The sequence below is a fragment of the Haliotis asinina genome, chromosome 2 (assembly GCF_037392515.1).
Source record: "Haliotis asinina isolate JCU_RB_2024 chromosome 2, JCU_Hal_asi_v2, whole genome shotgun sequence".
Taxonomy (NCBI): domain Eukaryota; kingdom Metazoa; phylum Mollusca; class Gastropoda; order Lepetellida; family Haliotidae; genus Haliotis; species Haliotis asinina.
In genome coordinates this window covers 33,328,520-33,352,042 of record NC_090281.1, presented here as the reverse complement: position 1 = coordinate 33,352,042, position 23,523 = coordinate 33,328,520, and the positions used below count along the sequence as shown (strand labels likewise).

The 23,523-nt window shown below is 37.1% G+C and overlaps 1 protein-coding gene across 2 annotated transcripts in view; it reads right to left on the bottom strand.

Annotated features, from left to right (window-relative positions):
• LOC137273631 (neuronal calcium sensor 1) overlaps positions 1-23,523 on the bottom strand; it is a 95,460-nt gene that overhangs the window by 10,479 nt on the left and 61,458 nt on the right. For both annotated transcript variants that reach the window (XR_010956144.1, XM_067806398.1), the window contains exon 4: positions 4,301-4,390. Coding sequence is in view for 1 of the 2 variants with exons in the window: in XM_067806398.1 (XP_067662499.1) it covers positions 4,301-4,390 (90 nt within the window). In the remaining variant the exon portion in view is untranslated. The remainder of the gene's footprint in view (positions 1-4,300; positions 4,391-23,523) is intronic.

The window sequence follows — 23,523 nt, the reverse complement described above, 5'->3', positions numbered from 1 at the left end:
GTTCAAAGGTTTCACAGAGTTTTTTTCAATTCTCAGTTGTAAAAGTGTATTCAGTAAATCAGTAGTTTGACAATCAACACTTTTTGCAACTTCTGGTCTGCATGTCACAACCTGTTCAAAGACTGATCTAATTTGTATTTTCATTGCTACATGCTCTGTAGAATCAAACTTGGTCTGACCAAGCCCTTATGTAACTGTAAAAATGGTATTAAAGACTAATAATTATTTTAAAAAATAACTTCAAAAGCCAGTAAATGTTATCTTTCATTTTATATTATATAAAAGAGCAGTTTACAAACCTATTACCCAAAGATCTGAAAAACACATACAAGTCATGTATCACTAATTACACTCTCCCAAACTTGCACTTGGTGGAAAATGTCTTCTGCACTGTCTTTTCAACTTTGACCAGGTCATTACAAAGCAGCACAAGTGAGAAGCCAGCGCTAATAAATAAATTTGCATGTATTTTGTTTTTTTATCTTTTCAAATTTTAATCAGATATATTAGTTCCATTCAAATGGGTTTTCAAGTGTTGTTAATAATAAACTTAAGCAATTTTGGAAAAACTTGCTTATTTTTCATCATTCTCTTCAAAATAACCACTTAACTCTGTAAAATAAATACATGATTGATCTGCAATTCATGCATAAAAAACACAGGCTCCTGCATCAGAGGATCAGTCACCTCACAACTACTTACAGGTAGGAGACAAAAACAAAATATGCAACACGTACCGGTAAATTTACAGACAATAAAGCTGATTAACTTTTAGCATTTATTGGGATACCAAAGACCCATCAATAATCCATGTGTCTCCCAGTTCTACAATAACATATGCAACACTCAGGAGACTCCTTGAGAACGTTTAAAAGCCACAGGTCTGACATCCAGTCCGTCCTTCTGCTGCCTGCCTCAAGTCTCTCCTATCAGTCTACAGGAATACAGTATCAGCTGCAGCCATTCCAAATGGATAATCAAATCAGCTACAGTTCACAATTTGCTTGGGGATTTACTTGGAATCAAAACACAACAAGTTGTCTGTATCATCAGGAAATATACTTTCAAGGTTTTCCCCCTGAGTACAACTTGCACAATAATGGCTTCAACTCACTGGATAAGCATTTCGCTCTCAGCCAGCCATGGGAAATTTCACTCACTTCATTGGCTTAATTGTACCACTGGTGCTGGCAGGATAAACTGATTATTGTAACTGAATCAAATAAATGCAAAGTTGAAGAAAAAATGACAAAAACATAGAGCGCACACAGCATGGCTGATGTAGAGGTATCTCTGTGTTTTATAATACTTGAATAATCCAAGTTAAGGCCAGAAAAAGAACATACCATGTTTCAGTGGCCACAAAACACTTGTAGAACTATACCATTCCTGAGATTGTGGTAAAGTATAAAGTTATGATAGGTCGTAATGTTACAAATGCTTTCTGGATCATGACCTTGGCCTTTTGGTTTGGTCTAAACTGATGCCATAATGGAGATTTTTGTTATTTTTGTTTATACTGACATTAACAATCTTTGCATTATGACAAATATTACCCCTGAATTAGAATGTGTTTTTACAGCATTTCATAAAGGTCATATGCAACATAAAACACACCTTTGCAGATCTGATTTGCATTTACTGAAACAAATCATCAAAAATGCCAATTCAACCTATAAAGTTTTAAAAAATATGCAATGCAAAAAAGCCTGTGAAATCGGAGTTCAAACCATTCACTAATTTTCCCCCAGTGCTGGGGGAAAAAGTGGTTTCAGCAGCTATGTTTCACTGCGCTCACAACGCATGCACAGTGAGTACATTCGTGGAGCTTGAAACAGTATGCCTGCCCACAGTATGAGGTTGTGAGCAGTAGTCTAATCTTAGTTTTTTACTTAAAGAAGTAAATAATCTACTTGTTACATAAAACAAAGCATGTTGATTGTGACAAGCAAACTCTGTCACAGGGAAAACTCAATGTCAAGATCATTGACACCTACTTGTCTGCCTGCCTGTCTGCTAATGACAATATGCAATACAGAAATTCAATTACTGGCCATTTGCAATTTGAAATTAACACCTATCGGGTTTATAAACTATATAAACAAAGAGACAGCTAAGCGCAAATTATTGACAGCTATTGGCAAATGAACCAGTGGCTAATGAAAAGGCGGCGGTACTCATGAGTGCACACCCACCGGCGCTGACTGAGTACGGTATCGCGGCTGCTACGTTTTGAGGATTGTAAGCCCAAGTACAAAATACTGCACATTTGATTTGCGATTATACGCTTATGATTTTGTTTATTTGGTTTTTTTTCATAATCACCAATGCATTTGATATATCATGACTGTCTTAATTATGTTTGATTTTTTGGTTGCATGTGACCTTTAACATTTCAGCAGAAATTGACAACCTTCCCCACCCCAGCTCTCAGAATCTAGATACAAACGTCAGTGAATCACACAAAAAGAATGACTTGTCAGTTGTAAGTCCTCATTCATCACCAAATGTTTGTCATAAATGGCAACTGCAATGAGATTCGTGGTGACTATACTCATACAAAAAAATACTGCACTACTAAAGTCTGACCTGCAGATTGTAGGTAATCAGATCATGAAGAACAACAGAAAACAATTTCCCACAGTTCAGTGGGTAAAAAAGAAAAAGTACAGATGTGCATTAAACTATGGTCCTCATTGTTTGTTAGACTGTCTGTTTATTGTCTTCACTGTTTGTTAGACTGTCTGTTCATGGTCCTCACTGTTTGTTAGACTGTCTGTTTTACCTGAAGTCATGGCAATGCATACAATATAAGCTGTTCACTGGTCAGCGGGGACATGGTCTGATGTGCCCCGTTTAGACACAGATGCTACATGAACCAATGGGCCCTGAGGGACCAGTAAACAATGTATTTATTTTACTGAACACCTCAATAATAATTTTGAACTGTTTGAAGAATAGGTTTACCATAATAAGGAGTACCGGAGTTAGGCAATTGACCAGTACTGTCAACGACAGTCAAGTAATACAGACTTAGAGTTATCTCCCTTCCATCAATTTGCATCTGCCAAACATCTGGAATTTCTAACACAAAGTACCAAACAAATTCCCATAGTTTGGCATTTGCAGTGGTAAAGTTGTTGGCTTGTAAGTGAGGTACATTGTTTGGCTCGGCCAAAGGACATTTATGTGAGAGGTAAAATAACAGATAGGATCTCTAAATGAATGACACTTCTTTACAATGGTTAACAGATGTGTTAACCAATTCATCCTGTGTGAGCCGCAAATGAAACTAAAGTGGTGAGGCGGAATACTAATTACATTTTATTTGTCTTCAGTTGCAGTAAGTTGTTTTGGCCAGTTGTTCACTGGGAACAAAACACAAATGCTGCTTGAACTGCTGGATGTTGGAGATATGAAAATCAACCTGTACATATTCACTTCAAAGCTTTCATTGTCAGTGGCTGATTCTACCAACAATAAAGATGAGCTAGCTGGTAGCTCCACAAATGGCTTGTGCAGCTGTTTGGTGGGAATAAACATACACATACTGTGTGTGTTGTGGGCATGTAAATTAGTATGCATGTAGTGTCCACAGACTACCTAAACCATAAGTTCTTTAAGAAAGTAATAGCAGCTCAAATATATATTTAAATGCATTGGTATCTAAGAAAAATCGTTTACAAAAGTAAACTGTAATATTTGATCATTTTCAATTACTTAATGAGCTTTTCACTTCTGTTATTCAAATCTTCCAACAGAATAAGAAATATCTATTGGATATTTCATGAGTCTAGGACATCACATGCAAGAATGTCAAGGTGGAACGATAAAAAACTTCAGGTACCTTTCATCCATCTGCCTGGGTAAGAAAAAATCTAAATGAAATCAAAACTTTGATTTCCATCTGACTTGAGTTGTTGTGAGTTGTACTGGCAGTGTTTGCAGTGGCCTGTGACTACTTGTAATCGCCAATATTTCAAACAAACAACAATTGCTAAAAGAGAAGATTCATGAAGATCCAGTTTGACTTCAGTGATCAAGGCTTGTTGTAAGAGGTGACTAATGGGATTGGGTGGTCAGGCTCGTCGACTTGGTCGACAGATGTCATTGTATCTCATCTGCATAGGTCGATGCTCATACTGTTAAACACAGGATTGTCTGCAGCATAAAACTAAACTCACTCGAAAAAGAAATGTTGTCTCATCAGATATGTACTCGTATGTAAACCCTTCACCAAAGTTAGAATACAACAGGAGGAGGCCAGACATATAGTTACCATCCAAAAACTCACACTTACCTTGTTCTCATCAAAAACATTAAACACAAAAGATGCAAACTTGCTTGGATCCCCACATGGAAAGAACTGTTGGTATATCTTGGTGAAACCCTGAAACACATGAATATATATATATATATCCTGAATAGAGAATAACAAATATCACATAGTTGTTCAAAAGAGTTACTAAGCATGCAGTGTATGTTAAGTCTGGCAAATACATCATGCACCATTGAATCATGTATTGAGGCAGAGTTGGGTAAGCCAGAAATGTAGACCATTGAACATGTCTTCAGCCTTGTGAGTCAATGCTTTGCCTAGCAAATGTGTTTATCCCCAACATAACTGGTGTCTGACAGAAACAATCTGTTCCTTAGTAAGAACCTATGGTATTCCAAGCCACAAGATGTGACAACACAAGGTAATAATGGTAACTCATCACGGAACCCACCAGAGTACTTCGCATCTTTGCATTATCCCAGTGTATATGTTCATTGTCAGTTACAATGCTTGAAAAGTATCCCATATTAGTTGCTATGGTAACTGGTATCTAAAAATCTTCACCTCCTAGTTACTCTTCTAACTCAACCAACATAAAAGACCAATGTTACTGCAACAAATGTCAATATTCTTTAGAAGCAATGAACTCCTCCAATCACCATGACATCAACACAGCCCACTTGCCTAACAACACCCCACTTCTAGTGCACTGGTCTGCAAGGCACTCCCAGCCCAAAATTGTTGTATTATATTCGTCTATGTTAGCATATGGAAGTTCCGATCATCACAGCAGTCCGACCTCTTTGCAAACAGGGACTGCAATGATAGGACCAGAGTGGTTTGTGGAATTGTTCTAAAAATCAGTCTCTGTTCTACAATATTGTCGTAAGTCTATGTTAACAGTGTGTGAGTGAGTGAGTGAGTGAGTGAGTTTAGTTTTACACCACACTCAGCAATATTCCAGCTATATGGCGGCGGTCTGTAAGATAATCGAGTCTGGACCAGACAATCCAGTGATCAACAACATGAGCATCGATCTGCACAATTGGGAACCGATGACATGTGTCAACCAAGTCAGCAAGCCTGACCACCCGATCCCGTTAGTCGCCTCTTACGACAAGCATAGTCGCCTGTTATGGCAAGCATGGGTTGCTGAAAGCCTATTCTACCCGGGACCTTCACGGGTCCTTTGTTAACATGTGGAAGTTACGATCATCATGGCAGTAAGATCTCTTTGTAAACAGGATGCTACCCACAAAGCATTAATAGTATTACATGTTCCAGGGGCGTAAGTCAAGAGTTACGATGGGTTGTAACACTATGTGGATCAAGACTGTGGCTCTGACTTCCCACAATGCTTTTCCCCATCTCATCATTTCTGACATTCTTTATACAAGTTGGGTTTTTTAACTACAGGAGATTTTGGCACTAAAAATCTATCAGGTGGAGTTCACATTTTGGGGGACATATAAAGTTTCTCCATCAGAACATTCCTGACTTTGATGTATGTCAGAATGTTTTCCATGATGACTTTGAATCTCAGTTGTTTTCAGTACTTAGTGAAGGAGGGGTTTGTTTATTGGCATCCTGTTTCATGTTGGACCACAACCATGGAGATTCTCATTCTGTGATGATCAATTTCTGCATGGAAGATGCAATTAACAGTCAACTGACTTACTTGTTTACTTCTAAAAACATTGGGGCAGGTGGTTAAATACACATCATACAGGGCGGGAGCTCAACTGGTTGGAGAGTTTTTCTTACAGTTTGCTACAAACAATATTTCAGTTAGATCATAGCATGCCATTTAAAGAGGAAAACAACTCTCGCCCATGATGTGGATCAGCTGATCTCAAAATAGAAAACAAGACAACCATTCCAATAACCATTAAAAAAAACTCTCAGCTCAAAGACCTCATTGTACGCTTCAAACCCTATCATAAACATGTGTCCATCGTCAAAAAGAGATAATGCCAAGTGTTTTTAAAAAGATAACAAGAACCAGACACAAACACATGCAAGGGCATGTCAAGTAGTTACCTGAACCCCTGGAACATAAGGCAGAAGTAAAATTAAGAAATAACTTGCAATAATGACACGTGACATTGGGTGCATAAGACTAGTCAACAAAGTTTTGTGGGTTTAAAATTGAGGGTGAGTATGGCTTTTATGCCGCTTTTAGAAATATTCCAGCAAAATCACAGCAAGGGACAACAGAAATGGGCTTCACACAATGTACCCATGTGAGGAATCAAACCCGTGTCTGGCATGACAAGCGAATACATTAACCACTTGGCTACCCCACCAGCCCCTTTAAGCAAAAGACAAATGTCAGAAACTAATCACAGATCAAAGCTAGGTGAGCCAAACTGCCTTCCATTCTACACAAAAAGTTCAAATCCCATTGCAAATTTTAGATAGTTTTTTTTCAATGAAGGTTCCACCTGCCCTATTTTTATGTGCCATCATTGAGTTTTACTTGGCATCAAATGCAGCATGTTTAAATACAAACAAACTTGTAGCTATTGTAGTTGTTGCAGCGGCAAATCTCTTTGGAATTTGTAATGAGGAACAAAAAAGCAACATTCTAGCCGAAAAGCCAATAGTCTGGGGACATTAATGATTCACAGGAGTTAATTGATTCACAAAACAATGCTTTTCAAGCTTCCACTTAAAATTTGAATAAATCCATGAGTCATTTGTAAACAGTTTTTGCAGCCTGACACAGTATTTGCAGTTTATCCTGAGTGTCAGATTATTCACAGGCAAAAGTTCAGGAAGCAGGTCTAAGACATTTTCCAATTAAGGTAAAGCCACAAACACAAAGTATAGATTGTACCAGCTTGTACTAATTTATCACCTATATTGAGTGAGTGAGTGAGTTGAGTTTTACCCTGTTTTTAGCAAAATTCCAGCAATATCATGGAGGAACACCTGAAATAGGAATTGTGCTCATGTGTAACAGATCAAACCTGAGGAAAGTTTGGCCTTGGCCAGATTCTCCCCTAGGAAGGTTTAGAGCGGGCAAGAAATGGCCTCCTACACCAGGCCTTCACAGCATTACAAGCGAAGGCTTCAACCACTAGGCTACCCCACTGCCCCTTATCACCTATATACAGAAAGAAAGATGACACAAACAACATAAACACCAATACTACCGTAAACTACCCAGAGAATACACTACAAAAAAAGCCCAAGCTCATGTATACAATTATGTGAATGGCTGGTAGTACTGGTAGAGCCCACAGCGCAGTCAGCTGCTCACTGTGGGCTTGTGTGAAGGGAGATGGGTTGTGTCTGTTTTTTCTAGAGTTTATAAATAAGGTGTCTAAACTAGGTCCAGTATTATTGAAAATTAAATATTTTATATATTTGATATGATCTAGAACCGCTGTTAATAATACTACTTAAGGACATGCCAGGGAACCCCTGGTGTCATCGATGATGTTGTCATATTGGCGGTGGCGCAGTCATGTCATTAAAGCATTCGCTCATCACGCCAAACACCTGGATTTGATTCCCCACATGGGTAAAATGTGTGAAGCTCATTTCTGGTGTATCCCATCATGATATTGATGGACTATAGCTGAAGGTAACATACAGTTTTTATAAAAGTGGGTGGCGCACTCTCTTGAGAAAATGGAGGGTGCTTACTTCATTTTCACAAGAGTTTCAATGGTCATTTAAGAAGGTTCAGGACAAAAGGGAGGGGTGCGGACCCCTGCATTTCCTCCCATATTAACCCCACAGACCATGATTGCCCCAAACTACTGATCAAAGTGGCATTTAACCCACCCACCCACTCACTCACTCACTCACCTTGCATATAGATCTTGTGGTATTTGGCTTAAGATGACATTTCAGGATGCAATGTCAGTGTGGGTTGGAATCCTGGTTTACACAGATATGTTGCTAGATTTCATCGAACCATACCCTGACTTTAACTCAAATTGGTGAAAGGCATAATATTAATGTACTGACATGAATAATGTCAAGGGAATGCATGGAATTCCACTCAGAACTGAAATGGTGCCATATCTTCATCTTTTCTAATTTCTGGTGTTTCCCACTCTGATATTCGGTAACATTGTGACATACCAGCCAACTCACTCACTCACCCTTCCACGGTTCCAGCACTCTCAACATCTATCAGTATAACACAGTTATTTGTTTGCTGAGGAGACTGGCTATGAGTTGAGTAATCCTATGCTCTTTCATTTACCGGTTGGCTGAATGTAAGACTCTGTGAGTAATTAAGGGCAACTGTTACCCTCATTCATCTTAAATCTTCCATTCCCATTCCTCAATACATTGACACTGGTAATTAGAAGTGTTTTCCATAACCCTGTCAGTTTCTGTTACACATTCATTTGGGGAAGAGTTGGAAATTGGAGAAAATACCTTTTGTGCGGGAATCTCTGAAATTCAGCAATTAATCACCAAATTAAACTCATCTGACTAACCAAGCAAAGGCTGATGACAGGACATACTGGAAAAAGTTTTAATGTTTTGATTCACAGATCTAATGTACCGGTATTAGAACACAATAGAAACAATGGGTTGACTTCAGCAAAGTTTTTCAATATGTGTGATTGGCAGTTTAGTAAATAAGTAAATAATAAGAAATTAAAGCTAGGATACTTTGTCGATAGCAACTATTTTACTATATTCTGATACGACATGTCAGCATAAAGCATCATTCCTTTCTTGTCACAGGATGGTTCAATTTGAGGGAGTTGACAATTCACACATTTTTTCGTCTATTTGTATCTTATTAGGTCCAAGAGCACAATACATCATTGGATCCTAAATATCTGGACAGCACACAAGGGTCCTTAAGCGTGTTGCGTCACATAGATCCCAAAATTTTCAAATGATGGTTTGTGCTTAGGATAAATAATCTTTCACAGTGCTCAATTTTGTTAGTCACAATGAGGACACCATGCCATTTAGAAAGTGGTTAATTAACAAACGTTACATTTTAGATTACACTTTCTCATTAAAGTACCTATTGTAGTATTTTTGTTGGGTCGGGTTTGGAACATCTTAAGTCAGCTGCCTGTCCAACTCAGACACCATGGCTTCTAGATGCAGAGAGCCAGCAAGAATGACCATTCAATTTCATCAGTTGCATCTGAGCATGGGTTGCTGAAGACTAATTCACAGCTGGACTTTCACAGGGATGATCTAACTAACACCAATCAGTGACTACCAGTGACCTATTCCCCCAAAGAATCCTCACAGGGACTCTCAGGCACTATGGTACCGTAATACTATTATTTTCCAAGTACAACTCGTTTAATAACTGATTCCTGGAGTCCCAGCAGGGAGGAACAGATAGCCATTTGGCCCTGGCCTAATGCAGTGGAACTGTTCAACCACTTTCACAAACTCACTCAAGAATCCATCATCTGTTGATGTCAACCAATAACAATCGTCACGTCAGCCAAACCAAACTTTCATCGAAGAAATCATATTACACAGAACCATTTCTAAGTTCATGTGACCCCAAACTCCATCTTTACTGCCACCATCACCAACATTCCCACCACCATCATAGACATTCCCCCTACAACAACAATAATGGAATAATGAATTGACCACACATACTTTGGAACTGACACACACAGCACTCAACTGCCAATCAGTCATATGTATAAGTCAGAGGGGATCATATGGGAAAGTCACCTAGTTGTAATCAATCATTCAGCCACCTCTCTTCTCACACAGTGTTGATAGTCTGGTTCACAGTCCCTTTATCATATTATCTTCCACTCCACCTTGACCTTACTGTTACACTGTTGCTGTAAATGAGCCAAGTCTAGATTTCCAGTTGTTCCTTCTTTCTATCACACTATTTTTTTGCAAGCCATTTTGTATAGGCATAGTCACCGAACTTCCATGCAGTGAATATCATTAAGTCTGGTGAAGTAAACATACATATTTTCACTATATTTTTACTCTCACACACACTCCCACACAGCCACTAAACAAGTTTGATTGACTCTCTGCCAGGTGAGCTAAAAACTCTAACAAAATCACCTTGCAAGCCAGCAGCTCTAGACATGAAGACCATGTCACCACAACCACACTTCATACAGGCTTAATGTTTCTCAGAAGTCTCTACCATTCTAAACCAATTATTACAATGAAAAACTCCCCAAAGTTCAACATGGCTGCCTCCATGCTCTTTACCACCCACTAATGATTCTCTGAGGACTTTCACTTCCATAAACATTAAGTGTAATTGTTTAATCAATGAGAGGGCCAGTTGGGCAGTGACAACCTGCCTCTTGAAATCATCTATCATGGCTGACATTAAAAGATTGATCAAGTCAGTAATTGGACAACAAGCATCAAAAATAAAAATAACTATGATACATTATTAGTCAATATCTGAACCTAGAACAAGTGTCCTGTGAAATCCAAACTGAACATTGATTGGTTGATGACTCAGTGGATATAGAAACATGAAATTATCACAAGGAACAATATGACCAGCAGAGGAAAATGTATATGACATATTCTGGTGCAACAAACAAAATATGAAAGAGAAACAAAACTTATATCAAACAAATTAAAAGGGTTGACAGATTACCTCTACCTCATTGAAGTCAATCTATTGTGTTGTCTAAACAAAGCAGTGAGGGCAAATATAGATGAAAGGTCTAATTATAAAGCCAAAGTATTGTGCCCTAACAAAAATGAACACCTCATGCTCTCATTGCAGGACAGAGTAACTGTTGCAATATGAAATAATCTGGATGTCTTAACCTTCTTTTGAGTGGTATAATTCAGAAAAAAATGGGAATAAAATTAGCACCAATGCATTATGATCTTAATTCATAGAATCATATTAAAGAATGAGATCTGCAAAGGAATATGGTGTATGAAATTAAGGGAAATGTGTGAAAATGTACATTTTCATCTGCAAAAATAGCCATGCATATGTAGATATAAGTCACTCACACTCACTAATAATAGTTCATTAACAATACTTTTTATTAAAATAATCAAAGTTTAAGAGAATGGCTATTAACTATATACATGTATGTTTACTTTTCATTTATATTAAAAGCTAGGTACAACATATGAGCTTGTGTTTATGATTGTGAATCTATCAGGAACAACACCACCTCTGAGGATGCCTCACCCGTGGACCCATGTCACCTCCCTGACCATAAACTCATGAGCTGTTGTATTCTACCTAAATAAACTTTAATGACTCATTGAACTGTATTACATCCTGCAGCAAAGTCCTTGTTATTCAAAATTCCAATTTGCCTAGTAAATCAGAAATCAGACTATCAGAAACTAATTTGTATCAATTAACAGAATAACAATAATGCAGAATTATACATTTTCAATATTCTTTATGAATAACTGCAGATAATCCATATGCATCTGAGAGTTGCTGTATCTGATTCCTTTGACAAGGTACTGTAATCTGTCTCTTCATCTTCACATGTCTAGACACCTGACTGGTTAACAGCTAATACCTGCACATCACAGATATATGATATGTGTCATCCTCTTCCTTTATAAAAACTGTATAATTTTAAATATACAAAACATGTTCTGAAGTCTTTATAAATCAAAATTATTAAAATATATACAAAATTATTCATCTGTTTATCTAATTATCCATTGGAAATGTTTACAGAAAAGTGATATACAGATTACACTGAAAAGCTTGGGCTATAACCTGTGTGAATATCCTGGAAGTCCCTAATAAGAGATTTAGACGATTCACAGAAATGATGAATTTGGAATAAAAATCAGTGGAAAATTGCCATAACCTACAAATGTAGGAATAAAACACTGTTTACACCCATGGATAAAAAGATACCCTTTTTATATACTTACTATATAAACATGAAAGCAACTGATATAATTCAAGGTAACAAACATGAAAAAAGTGAAAATCCAAGATGGCCCCCAAGTTTCCTTTCTAATTTCCACAATTTTGAAGTTAAGTTAATAACCTTGAACATTTGGACTATCGTTTTAGTGTAAGCTCCTGTTAAATATTCATATATTCTGGAAAAAACAAGGCAGCAGACACATTTCTTTGAAATCACCTCAATTTCAACAACCAACATGTTCTTGTAATTTTGTACGAGGATCAACAAATTCATGCTATTTTCGCATCGTAAAGTCAAACACAGAACCAAAGAGACCATTTGGTAATCTAAGACACGATCTTCTCAAAGACATCCATTTAGCATTATCACAAGGCCAATGAACAACAGGTGACCTTTGATGCAAGAATACAATCTGCAGGCTATAGGCTAACTAGATACACAGCATTTCTCACACAGTAGGTGGACTCGCCAGGTGATGTTTACATGACTACAGATCAGAGGCACCCAAGGGAAGCTCTATGGAAGAGTCACTGACTTGATGAAGCAGCATGGAAGTTCCATCCTATCTTGTTAGATGCCACATCAGTGGTATTTCCTTGCAGCCCTCAAACATGTCTCCAGCATCTTCCGTTGTTATCCCATTACATGTCAGGTTAGAGTTTGAAAGGTCAGCAAAGTGGACACAAATAGGTCATTTTCTGATATCTGTCATTTCTTTTGTTGCTTTAAAGAGCATTAGATCATATGAAGAAAGTGGGTCAGATAGTCTTAAAGATGATGTTAGGTGACATGGGGTTTAATGTCTTGTTCAAGATCAGTCTGTCATAAAGAGATGATGGGGAAGATGAGTGTGTTCATGTGTGCCTATGTATGTATGCATGCATGCATGCATATGTGTGAGACTGCATCTGTGTGTGCATGTGCATGTGTGACTATGTGTGTCTGTCCATCCATCCATTATTTAATTCAGTATGTGTTGTTTATCCCTCCATCCCTCCATTCATCAGCCTGTCTTTTTGTTCTCATGAGTTTGCATATTTTGAAATACATACAACATATTTCAAATGTACTTTCATCTGACCTTTGTTAGGCAATGGAATAAAAATAATCCAAATGACTTAAATGTTTCATTTTTTATCCTGTCTGAAACAGACCCATATATCAGAATCTGAGCACATCATGAACGTGTGCTAATTAATCACCATCAGATTCTGATGACACCAGGAGTCTCAACAGAAAAGACAAAAACAGTGACATATGCTATGGTTACAAAAATGTCAGAGGACCCCTTTTTTGTGAATAAAAAGGAACAAAATAACATAGACCTGTCAATATCTTGCAGTACAAATATGTGTATTGCAAGTGATTCCCTAGCATCTGAACGGACAACTTGTCTTCATACACCTAAAACAAATGGGCCACAACCACTAGTGAACTATCACTACTTGGATTGCAGCAGTAAACTGGAAGACGTTACAGATATCCTTTTGTCCTTTATGACTATATCACTGTGTAGGTTTTCTGATGTACAAGTTTCTATCTCCTCAAGAACAAAAAATACTGAAGCCAGTTATACTGATTATCACAAATACATATTCCCAAAACATGTGCCATTATTATGACTGTTGATTGGGCAAGCCTAGTGGTCAAAGTGTTACTCATCATATCAAAGGCCCAGGTTCGATTCCCAATACAGGTTCATTGTATGAATCCCATATCTGATGTCAAATGCTATGATATTGCTGGAATATTGCCCAAGAGTGAAGCCCAACATACTCACTCAGGTTTAGATCTGGTCTTCAGCGATTCAAAGAAGCTGTTAGAGGCAATTTAGGTGATCGGACAATCAGGCAAGCCAACAAATTATCCCTTGATGATGCAGCATACTAACATGTCAGTATAGAGTCACCCTGTCTCAAGGGCATTGAATGCAACTATATTGAGCTAACTGTACTGATTGGATTAAAACTGTCACTGTTGCACAACACAATCCTGGCTGAAGGCTACATGTTTCAGCCTTTCCATCAAGCTAAATTACAGTCACTCAAAACTGATAGATTGATCGTAACTAGTGGCTACATCAGTTATTCAATTATTCCAGCATGATTTAAGTTTCTTGGCTTGTTTTCATCAATATTACTATCAGGGGCCATGTCAAACATTTTTACACCATCAGCACTTTTTACGTACTCAGTCTGTGGAATTAATGCATTACAGTGGCCCAATGCTATGAGCGTTGCCTCCCTTACTCAAGCAGGATTATATGATCATTGGTTTGGATCCTAGACCCTTACACATGAAGATCAGGGTTAGAAATGATCTTCAGCAACCCATTGTTTACTGTAAGAGGCAACTAACTGGATCGGGTGGTCAGGCTTGCTGACGTGGTTGACACATGTCATCATATACCAATTGCAGAGATCAAAGGTCATGCCAATGATCACAGGTTTGTCTGGTTCAGATGTTGATTTGAATGACTAGTAAACAACTGCAACAGACATCTTCAGAATTATTCCACATATATTGGGTAAAATAACCTGACAGAAACAATCCACCTGATCCATTAGGTCATGTTACCAACTATGGAGCAGGCAAACCACAGGGGTTGATTGTCCACACTTCAGTTAGTCTTCCCGAGGTGCCACCGGTTTATGGATAAACGAAATAGAAGACCTTCCACCACTTGATGTAAAATGCCTGAAGTCAACAATGGCCTTTGATACTGGTTGAGTGCCAAGAAATTTTACTGATACTTTTGTTTTTATGCGGAATTTACTTTTTAGGTATTAAAAATTTTGATATTTTGAAAGTTGAACATGAATGGATACCATACAATTCAAATACACAATGTCTACTTTGAGACAGATTGGGTGATATATAATGGAGTCAGTATGCTATTTCTGTTAAATGATTGCTAGAGACACCCTGTCAAATGGGTTCGACAGTACATATTAACTAAAATATCCTAACTTTGTTGTTTAACACCACGGCCAGTAATATTATGAAGAGGATCTTTAGTTTGTTTATTTTGGTTTGTTGTGTCAGTCCACTCTCAGCAATATTCCTGCTATGCTATGGCAGCAGGCTGAAAATAATTTAATCTGGACCAGGCAATCCAGTGATCTTCCATGCATTTGGGATGTGATGATGTGTGTCATACAAGTCAGTGAGCTTGACCACTCAATCATATTAGTCACCTCTTACAACAAGCATGGGTTGCTGAAGACCAATTCTAACCCAGATCTTCACAGATCTTAATATAATTACGTCTTGACCGAGTGATCCATCATGAGCATAAGCAATTAGGATACAATGACTCTAACCTCGATCCTCACTGGAGCAGCCCATGACCTGGCTGATTGTAGCATCTGTGTACCCTATCCATATGAATTGTGATCATGGGTAAATGTTGCTTAGACATCATAAAATGGCATTTTATAACTGTTCAATGAAATATCGGATCTAAGAATTTAACACAAAAATTACTTTTTCCAGTAAAAAAATCCTGAACAAAACAAATTTATACTTTCTGATAGATAACACAATTCCACGCCTAGAAGTCCCTTCTCTAATCCCCTGATCTCCCTCATGGTTTCCCACGCCTACACTGTCTCGACGCATTAACACTTTCTAAATAATATGATGACTTTTAAAACATGGCAGCAGTAATCTCAATTGACCAAACAGAGCAATTACCCTACTCCAGTTTTATTACACTCTTGCATCAAGCCCAAAGTCCTACTATTCCCTAAATGTATTATAACATCATGATCTTTGAAATGTGCTTCCTCTGGTAGCATATGTATCAGCAAAGTTAAAATTAGATAAATCAACATGCAGTTTTATGTCACTCAGGCGCATATCAGTTTCGCCTGTCCACTCTCACTCAGATACCTACTTAGGTATTTTTCCAACTCACCTTGTCAAGTTAATAATCAAATTGTCAATACATCTCTTCACAAATAGCTTAATTGATCAAATTTAACGTAAAGAAAAGGTAGGATCACATTTTTTGTAAACAGAAACCAACCATCATCTTCAGCTTCTGTACTTGAAAATTTTGTTTCAATTAGACTTGGTAGTAACATGGACAATAAAGATCACTTTCTCCAAGGTATTTTCCAAAATCTATTACACTTTTAAGCTCTGTGGTCATAAAAGACCTGCTACAACTTCATGAATATTCTGATTTAATTCAGTAATTGACCTGTCTGAATAAGCACTATGGGATCACACCTAATGCAACAATCTGGACGACAAATTTTAACTGCCATGCTACACTCTCCAGTTGTCTCCCTTTCTCAATCTAAACATTATCTGTCACCAGAGGGTGCTTCAACAGACAAATGATGAGACAGCCTCTTAGTCAGATGTCAGGAACCATTTGCAATGATGAAATGACAGAAGAAACATGTACATTAAAATTTTATTATGCACAATGGATTTTGTTAATCTGAATTTTGTTAATCCTGATTTTACTGGCAAATGTCTGTTTTAACAGGACTGCATTGCACAGCCGTATTACCAATAAATGCAATGAATTTTGAGGAATTAAGCTGATTTGTTGATGGACACAAAGACTGCTAAAAGTTCTACTGTAGCAGATGAGAATATTCCAAACAAAATAAGTGTTGCATGCGAGATTTAAATTTTCAGTACATTTCTGGTGCTCTTGTAGTGATATTGCTGGAATATTGCTAAAAGCAGCATAGAATCACACTCACTCACTCATTCACCCCAAACCATGGCAGGGTTTATAAAGGAAGGGCACATAACTCTGAAAGTGAATTGCAACATGGCATTCCACTTGAGCTCCTCTGTGCAATGGAGAAATTCCTACCTAATCTTTTCACTGTTAACCAGGTCAACAACTGACCTACACAGTCTCCATGAAGAGCAGCCTGAATACTATCTCCTATGTGAATTTTTCAATCTCTCTTCCTAATTATATGTCTATGAAAAAAGCGAAAATAATTTTCTGTACACACTTCAGCCCACTATATGTTGATTAAATCAGCCATGTTGACAACCCTGCAAGAATGGATGTATATGTACAAATAAACATTTGTCTGGTACTTTTAATCATTTGTTATAGATATCAGGTTAATGACGGAGTAAGATTTGTAAACAATACTGTGGTGAACATAATGTTATGGGGTAAGTGCCATGTCTACCAGAAGAAGATGAATTACTACTCCTGAATACAGTTCCTGAGGACTAACATGACTCTGAAGTATGAATGTAGCACAGATGTGAAGTGCAGCCCTTTCTCACAGTTCCATCAATTCATAACTGCACAAAATATGATAGATAGACTGATTGTTGTTGAAAACCGGTCCCAGCAGTATATCAGCTCTATGATGGCAGTCTGTAAATTATCAAGTCTGGACAGACAATCCAGTGCTCACCAGCATGAGCACTGATCTACTGAATGAATGGATGAACAGACAGACATATCATGGACAGTGAGACGGACAGAGTTGTGCCCCTTCTACATACCTGGATCTTGTGATCATGGGTTATATCCCAGTTTTATGCTAATCTTTTGTCAGCATTACAATAGATGTCAACACAAAATGTGTCCAAGAAGTGAGAACCATCGCCAAAGATGAGGTCATGGTTAAGAGGTTGTTGGAGTAAACCCCCCAAGTGTGTGTTTGTAGTTTTTTTTATTGAATTTTGGAAGCAGTTTGGGGAGAAAACATCATATAGCGATATTTAAAAATGTAAGATTTAGAACAACAGCTGTGAGAATGTGATTTTCATTAAAAGCATGTGAGATAGCAAAAACATGAGAGTTGACTGGTTTGCATTATACCCCTTCTTTTTTTCACCCATTTTTAAACCAAACTGACAAAAGTTTTCAATAAGCTGAAATTCTGTGATACAATTGGAATACTGTTCACTGTGGGATAAAAACCTAACTCACTCGATGGTTCCATGTGTCTACTATAGATATCAACTTATTTCTGGTGTGTTAGAATGATTTTAACTCAAAAGGAAGGAGCCACTAAAGTTTTTCTTGAAAGCAAAAGTTCTGTTGCATGTCCCTCGAGTATATAAATAATACCTCTTAAGGATACCAGTGTTTCAGGTTAGCTCTTAAGCAAGCACAAGATGAACCTTGTTGAAACGAAATACCTACAACTTCCAACTCTTGAAAACTTTTAATTTGTGATGATTAAATATACTGCAGGATATACAATGTCAATTACTGCAGCCTCACTAAACGCCTGTCTTATCCCATACAGTATGAACCATTAAGCACAAGAACAAAATCTTTTCTGAGTCTTAACCTGTGCTCGTAGAATCCATCCTATGGTAAAGCGACTGAAATGTGCATCTTGGGATCAATATGTTCATTCTCTGAAGAAATGCAGAAAAATCTAATCAGTTTATTGAAACACATCAAAGAAAGTTAGGATGCAGGATTGAGAAAAAGGTTCAAAGCTATTCTCCCTAAAGCAAGTATTCTTTTTATGCAATGCATATGATACTTCTGAAAAAATTGAGCTTGATCTCTACCAAAAGTATTCAGCTTCCCAAAATAAAGATGTGTACAAAAAAGAATAGTGATAAAAGTATACCATTTTAAAAACATATAATTACGATTTTCTCAAAGTATCAAATTAGAAGAAAATGAAAAATTAGGATAGGAGGAGAAGAAAAAGAAATATGTTTAGAGTTATCTCCCTTCTCGTGTAGACACAGATCAGACATGACTCATTCTGTTTTGAAGTGTTTCAGATAAATTTTTACACCAAATTTTTGTTGTCATATCTGTTTGCGCCCTGACTTCAGTTCTATGATAAACCAACTAGAAGGGATGCTATCAGTGTAAATAGGTAAGTCAAAGCTGAAAATGTTACCTCGGCCAAATACAAGCAGTGATATTCTTCCTGTTCTTGTGTTTTCAAACTGATTTATGTTGCAGAATTCACTTACATAGGCCAGACAAATTTAACTTCTTGTTTCACAGATCCACTGGTTATATTTTTTCAAGAATAAGCAATCAAAAAATCACTCAGATAATGAAATCATAATGTTTTGTTTTGAATGGCCAAAAAGGTACAGCTACACTTACAAGAAAACATGTTTTTAGATTGTTTTTTTTAATTATTCTTTTGCCAAATATACACTAAAAAATAGCCAAAAGTTAAATATTTTCAGCTCAAGCTAACTGCTATATGTACAGACCAACATCTAGTCCCTGAAATTAACATATTTTACAGAAAAATACTGTTCCTAAAAAATATCCAGAAAATATAATAAATAGGAGCCCTGAGGCTTTCTATCTAGACCTGGATTTCTTGGATACATATCTTTCAGGGACTGTATAGCAGGCTACTATGCTTGCCGTATACATGCTACTACTATGCTACTGACAATGAAAATGCGAATGTGCACACCATGCACCAAGATGCTCTGTATACTCTTGTGCTTGATACAAAGTGCAGCTCTTCCTCTCATGATAAATAGGCAATATATCAACTTTTGAAATCATTATGACCACTTTAAATGCCTTGCTTTCTCAAGTATGCCAATGATTCCAACTCACCCTGAAGCAGGCAAACATGTCAAGTCACCAGCTGCAGTCAGAGCTTTTGTTTTTTGTGTCATTCATCTGATTTAATAGTCTGAAAATACTCTTCAAAATCTTGTTCCTCATGAAAAAGAGGATGACATCAATAATTCCTCACACTTTATATGTTAACTGACAAAAAGATGGCTGGCTGTGTTAACCTGTTGTAACAGGATAAATATTTTGTAATCTGGCATCTATGTTTTTGGCTAAAGTGATTGTAGAATGTAATGCATTAGAAACTTTAACGCAAAATTAGAAGATAATCTATGCGGAACTGGAAGGGATCATGAAAGCTCATGTTCTCTGCTGAAACAAGATGGCTGATTAGGAAACAAAGTTTAGAAATTGAAATTGAAACATATTACAAGAAGTGGAAAGCCAGAAGTGATCAATCCACAAATATTTAAAAGAAACTGACAACATGCTTAAGGGTTGCTGAGCAACGGAAGTGATATGAAAACCTGCCATTTGGGTAACACAAGAATTATCCAACTGCTTCAGGTCTGACTGTATGGCATTCTAAGCAAGGGTGGTCTTCCAGCAGGCATTAAAATTCCAGCTCAAGTTGATTTTTCAGGTCTCATCCCCAAGTTTCATATCATGTTAGTGTTGCAATGAAGAAAATCTCTGAGTTTTCTTTCATTGATGAAATGCACTTAATCAACAACACATGCTTTACGTGAATAACATCTGTGGAAATGAAATCTCCGTAGAGTTCTTGCACAGTTTGATCTTAAAAATAAAAGAATAATACTCTCACAAACAACACTGAAAAACCATCAGTAACAAATGTAGGCTAATATAGGATCATACTTCCTTTCGGACACGATGATCTACATTCAAAGGTATCAATGGTAGTCAAATACAACACAGTGAACTAGATCTGTGAAGATCTGGGTTAGAACTTCTTCATAAAACTTCAATATTGGGTGGTCAGACTCAATACTTTGGTTGACACATCACAGTATCCCAATTCCATACACTGATGGTTTAATATAATGTTGACCACTGGTCCAGATTCAATCATACACAGACTGTATATATACTAGTAGATGGAATATTGCTGAGTGTGGCATTACATCACACGGTGAATGAGCGAGTGAGTTTAGTTTTTTGCCGCACTCAGCAATACAGACCTCCAGATAAGCCTCTGACCATATGGGTATGATATCCATACTTATCAAACTAAGAGGGTATTTCAATTTAAATTAAACTTAAACAAAATCTATCCAACAATATCAAACTACAGCTAATACAGCTTTACTACAGCTATCCCCAAAGTTTCAGTGTCAGTTTAGCTCTACACACCTTTTTAATCGTGGAATATTTGTTGTATTATTTATCAGCACAATCGCAAATGGCTGAAGGGATGTTATAAACCCATCCAGGGTCCATGCAGGCATCCAAAGTACTGTAAGTCATCATGGTCCCTAGAATGGTGATCTAGCTTCAGTTGTTGGCGATTCTCTGCATTTTTAATATTGTACTGTCCTTATCTGAAATTCTAATTAGACGTATATGCTCGTTTTATTTCTCATTACTGTGATATATTAGCTGCTTCTACTGTCCTTCGTCAACAGATTTTTGGAATTTGCGCATTTATGAATTTATAATCATTTTAAGTGACAATATGGCTGAAATACTTTAACTCATTCAATCACTCTCATTACCCATGTGTACTGTAAGAAATATTATGTGCCTTGGTCCACATCCATTTTTGCGTAATACAAGATACCAAGATGGCTATTTAATGATATAACAGCCATGTTTTCACTCTATCAGTTTTCTTCAAAACTATGTTCCCATCATGCTGTGTCACTTCCATGCTGCAAACAGCTAATGTTACAAGTTCATTTAAAATATAACCAGCAATTGAATCTGATTGTGACACAAACTACTTGCCTATTAATTCAACTCATAGTCTTTTAATGAAGCTGTTTTTTGTGTTAAAAACGAGATATTTTACTTAGAGCACATGGAAGCTTACATCACTTGCACATCATTTTCAATTTGTTTACAGAGACATGCTATTTTACTGGTCTTTATTTATAGATGGGTAGATCAGTGAAGGTTTAACAAACCAGGACTGATATTCTATCTCTGTTGCACATTTCAGTTGCCTTTAGAATTATTCAAGTATTTTTCAGTCATGATTATTTACAGATGGAAAAGCTTTAAGTTCGACTGGCTTGAATTGATTTTGATGTATATTGGGTAAATACGCATTGTTATTTTGACAGGGCATAAACATGAATATTTAGGGGTTTTTCTGCATACACATATTTCAACTTTTCTACAGCGTATTTTAAGCAAATATGCAGCATACATGGAGCTTTGGCAATATTCCAGCAATGTGGCGGCAGTCTGTAAATAATCAAGTCTGCAGTAGACAATCCAGTGACCAACAACATGAGATTCGATCTGTGCAATTGGAAGCCGATGACGTGTCAACCAAGTCAGCAAGCCTGATCACCCAAACCCATTAAAAGCCTAGTCTTACATCACAAAGAAACAATGTGCATGACCATATACCATTTTAACCATGACCATAATCAACAATCTGTTCTGATGATTACCTTTAAAGAACACTTTGTTGATGCTGTTATTTTCGGTACATTGCCAAAACAGTAATATTAAGTAGGATATGTCCACAGTAGTAACATAACATTAGGAAAAACAAATATGATGCAGGAGTGAGTAAGTATGGTTTGACTCTGCTTTTAGTAATATACCACTAATATCATGGTGGAGGACACCAGAAATATGCACACACAATAAAGCCATGTGGGGAATCGAACCTGGGTCTTCAGCAAGACAAGTGAACACTTTAACCACTTAGCTACCCCTCCTCCTCTGATACAAGAGATAGCTAAATTGCAAAAAGTTCTCCTACAATCAAATATTTCAATAAGGAATGAATAAAATAATCTCTAAAACAATCACCTTTCAAAGGTTAAAAAGCAACGTCTCAGGATAAACTAAATGAACATGAGTGATTCAAGATGCAATGGTCAAAGGCTATTTATGAATGTGTCCTTCTGAAAAAAAAACTGTTATCAAAACGATGCTTGTATTTTGTCCTTCACATCAAAATATCATTTGGGGGGCAAAAATCAATAGTTGGGAAGCCCCAATGAGAGTGCATTTCCGTCCATGTATTATATCTAACAGTTGGAATTCCCTATTCACAGGTACTTGCAAGATTGTCTAGGACCAGCAGACACTAGCTTGATTGTCTCGAAGATAATCACACCATTCTACCATCAAACTGAATTGTGCTTTGAAAATTGTACCTAACTTGAACTCTGGACAAATCCATTTGACAAATTTGAATATCAGATTAGAATAACTGGTGTACTGTAGGTCACAAGTCACTTAATGACTTACTTAGGCTTAATACTCAAATTAGGCCACTAAAACTTACAAAGAACAGGGACCTATTTCAAATAATTTTTCACCTAGGCTTCAGATGCTCGAATAAAGACTTGATGTCTTCCACTACAGTCGATATTTGGGGCGAACACCCAAATAGCAAATTGTAGACATTTACAGAAGGTGAGTGAGTGAGTTTAGTCTCATACAGACTGTAGTCATCATCCATGTGTTAGACCTTTTCCAGCCTTGACCATGGTCACAAAGTGTATGAGTAGATAAGATAAGTCATTGAACCAAAGTCATATAGATGGTTCCAAATAATTAATAGAGGGTTTTTACAGATTATCAACCATCAATTTAAGGCCTTTTGGGACTTAAGGCTCAATCAAGGAACTATAGAAACATATTTATAACACATA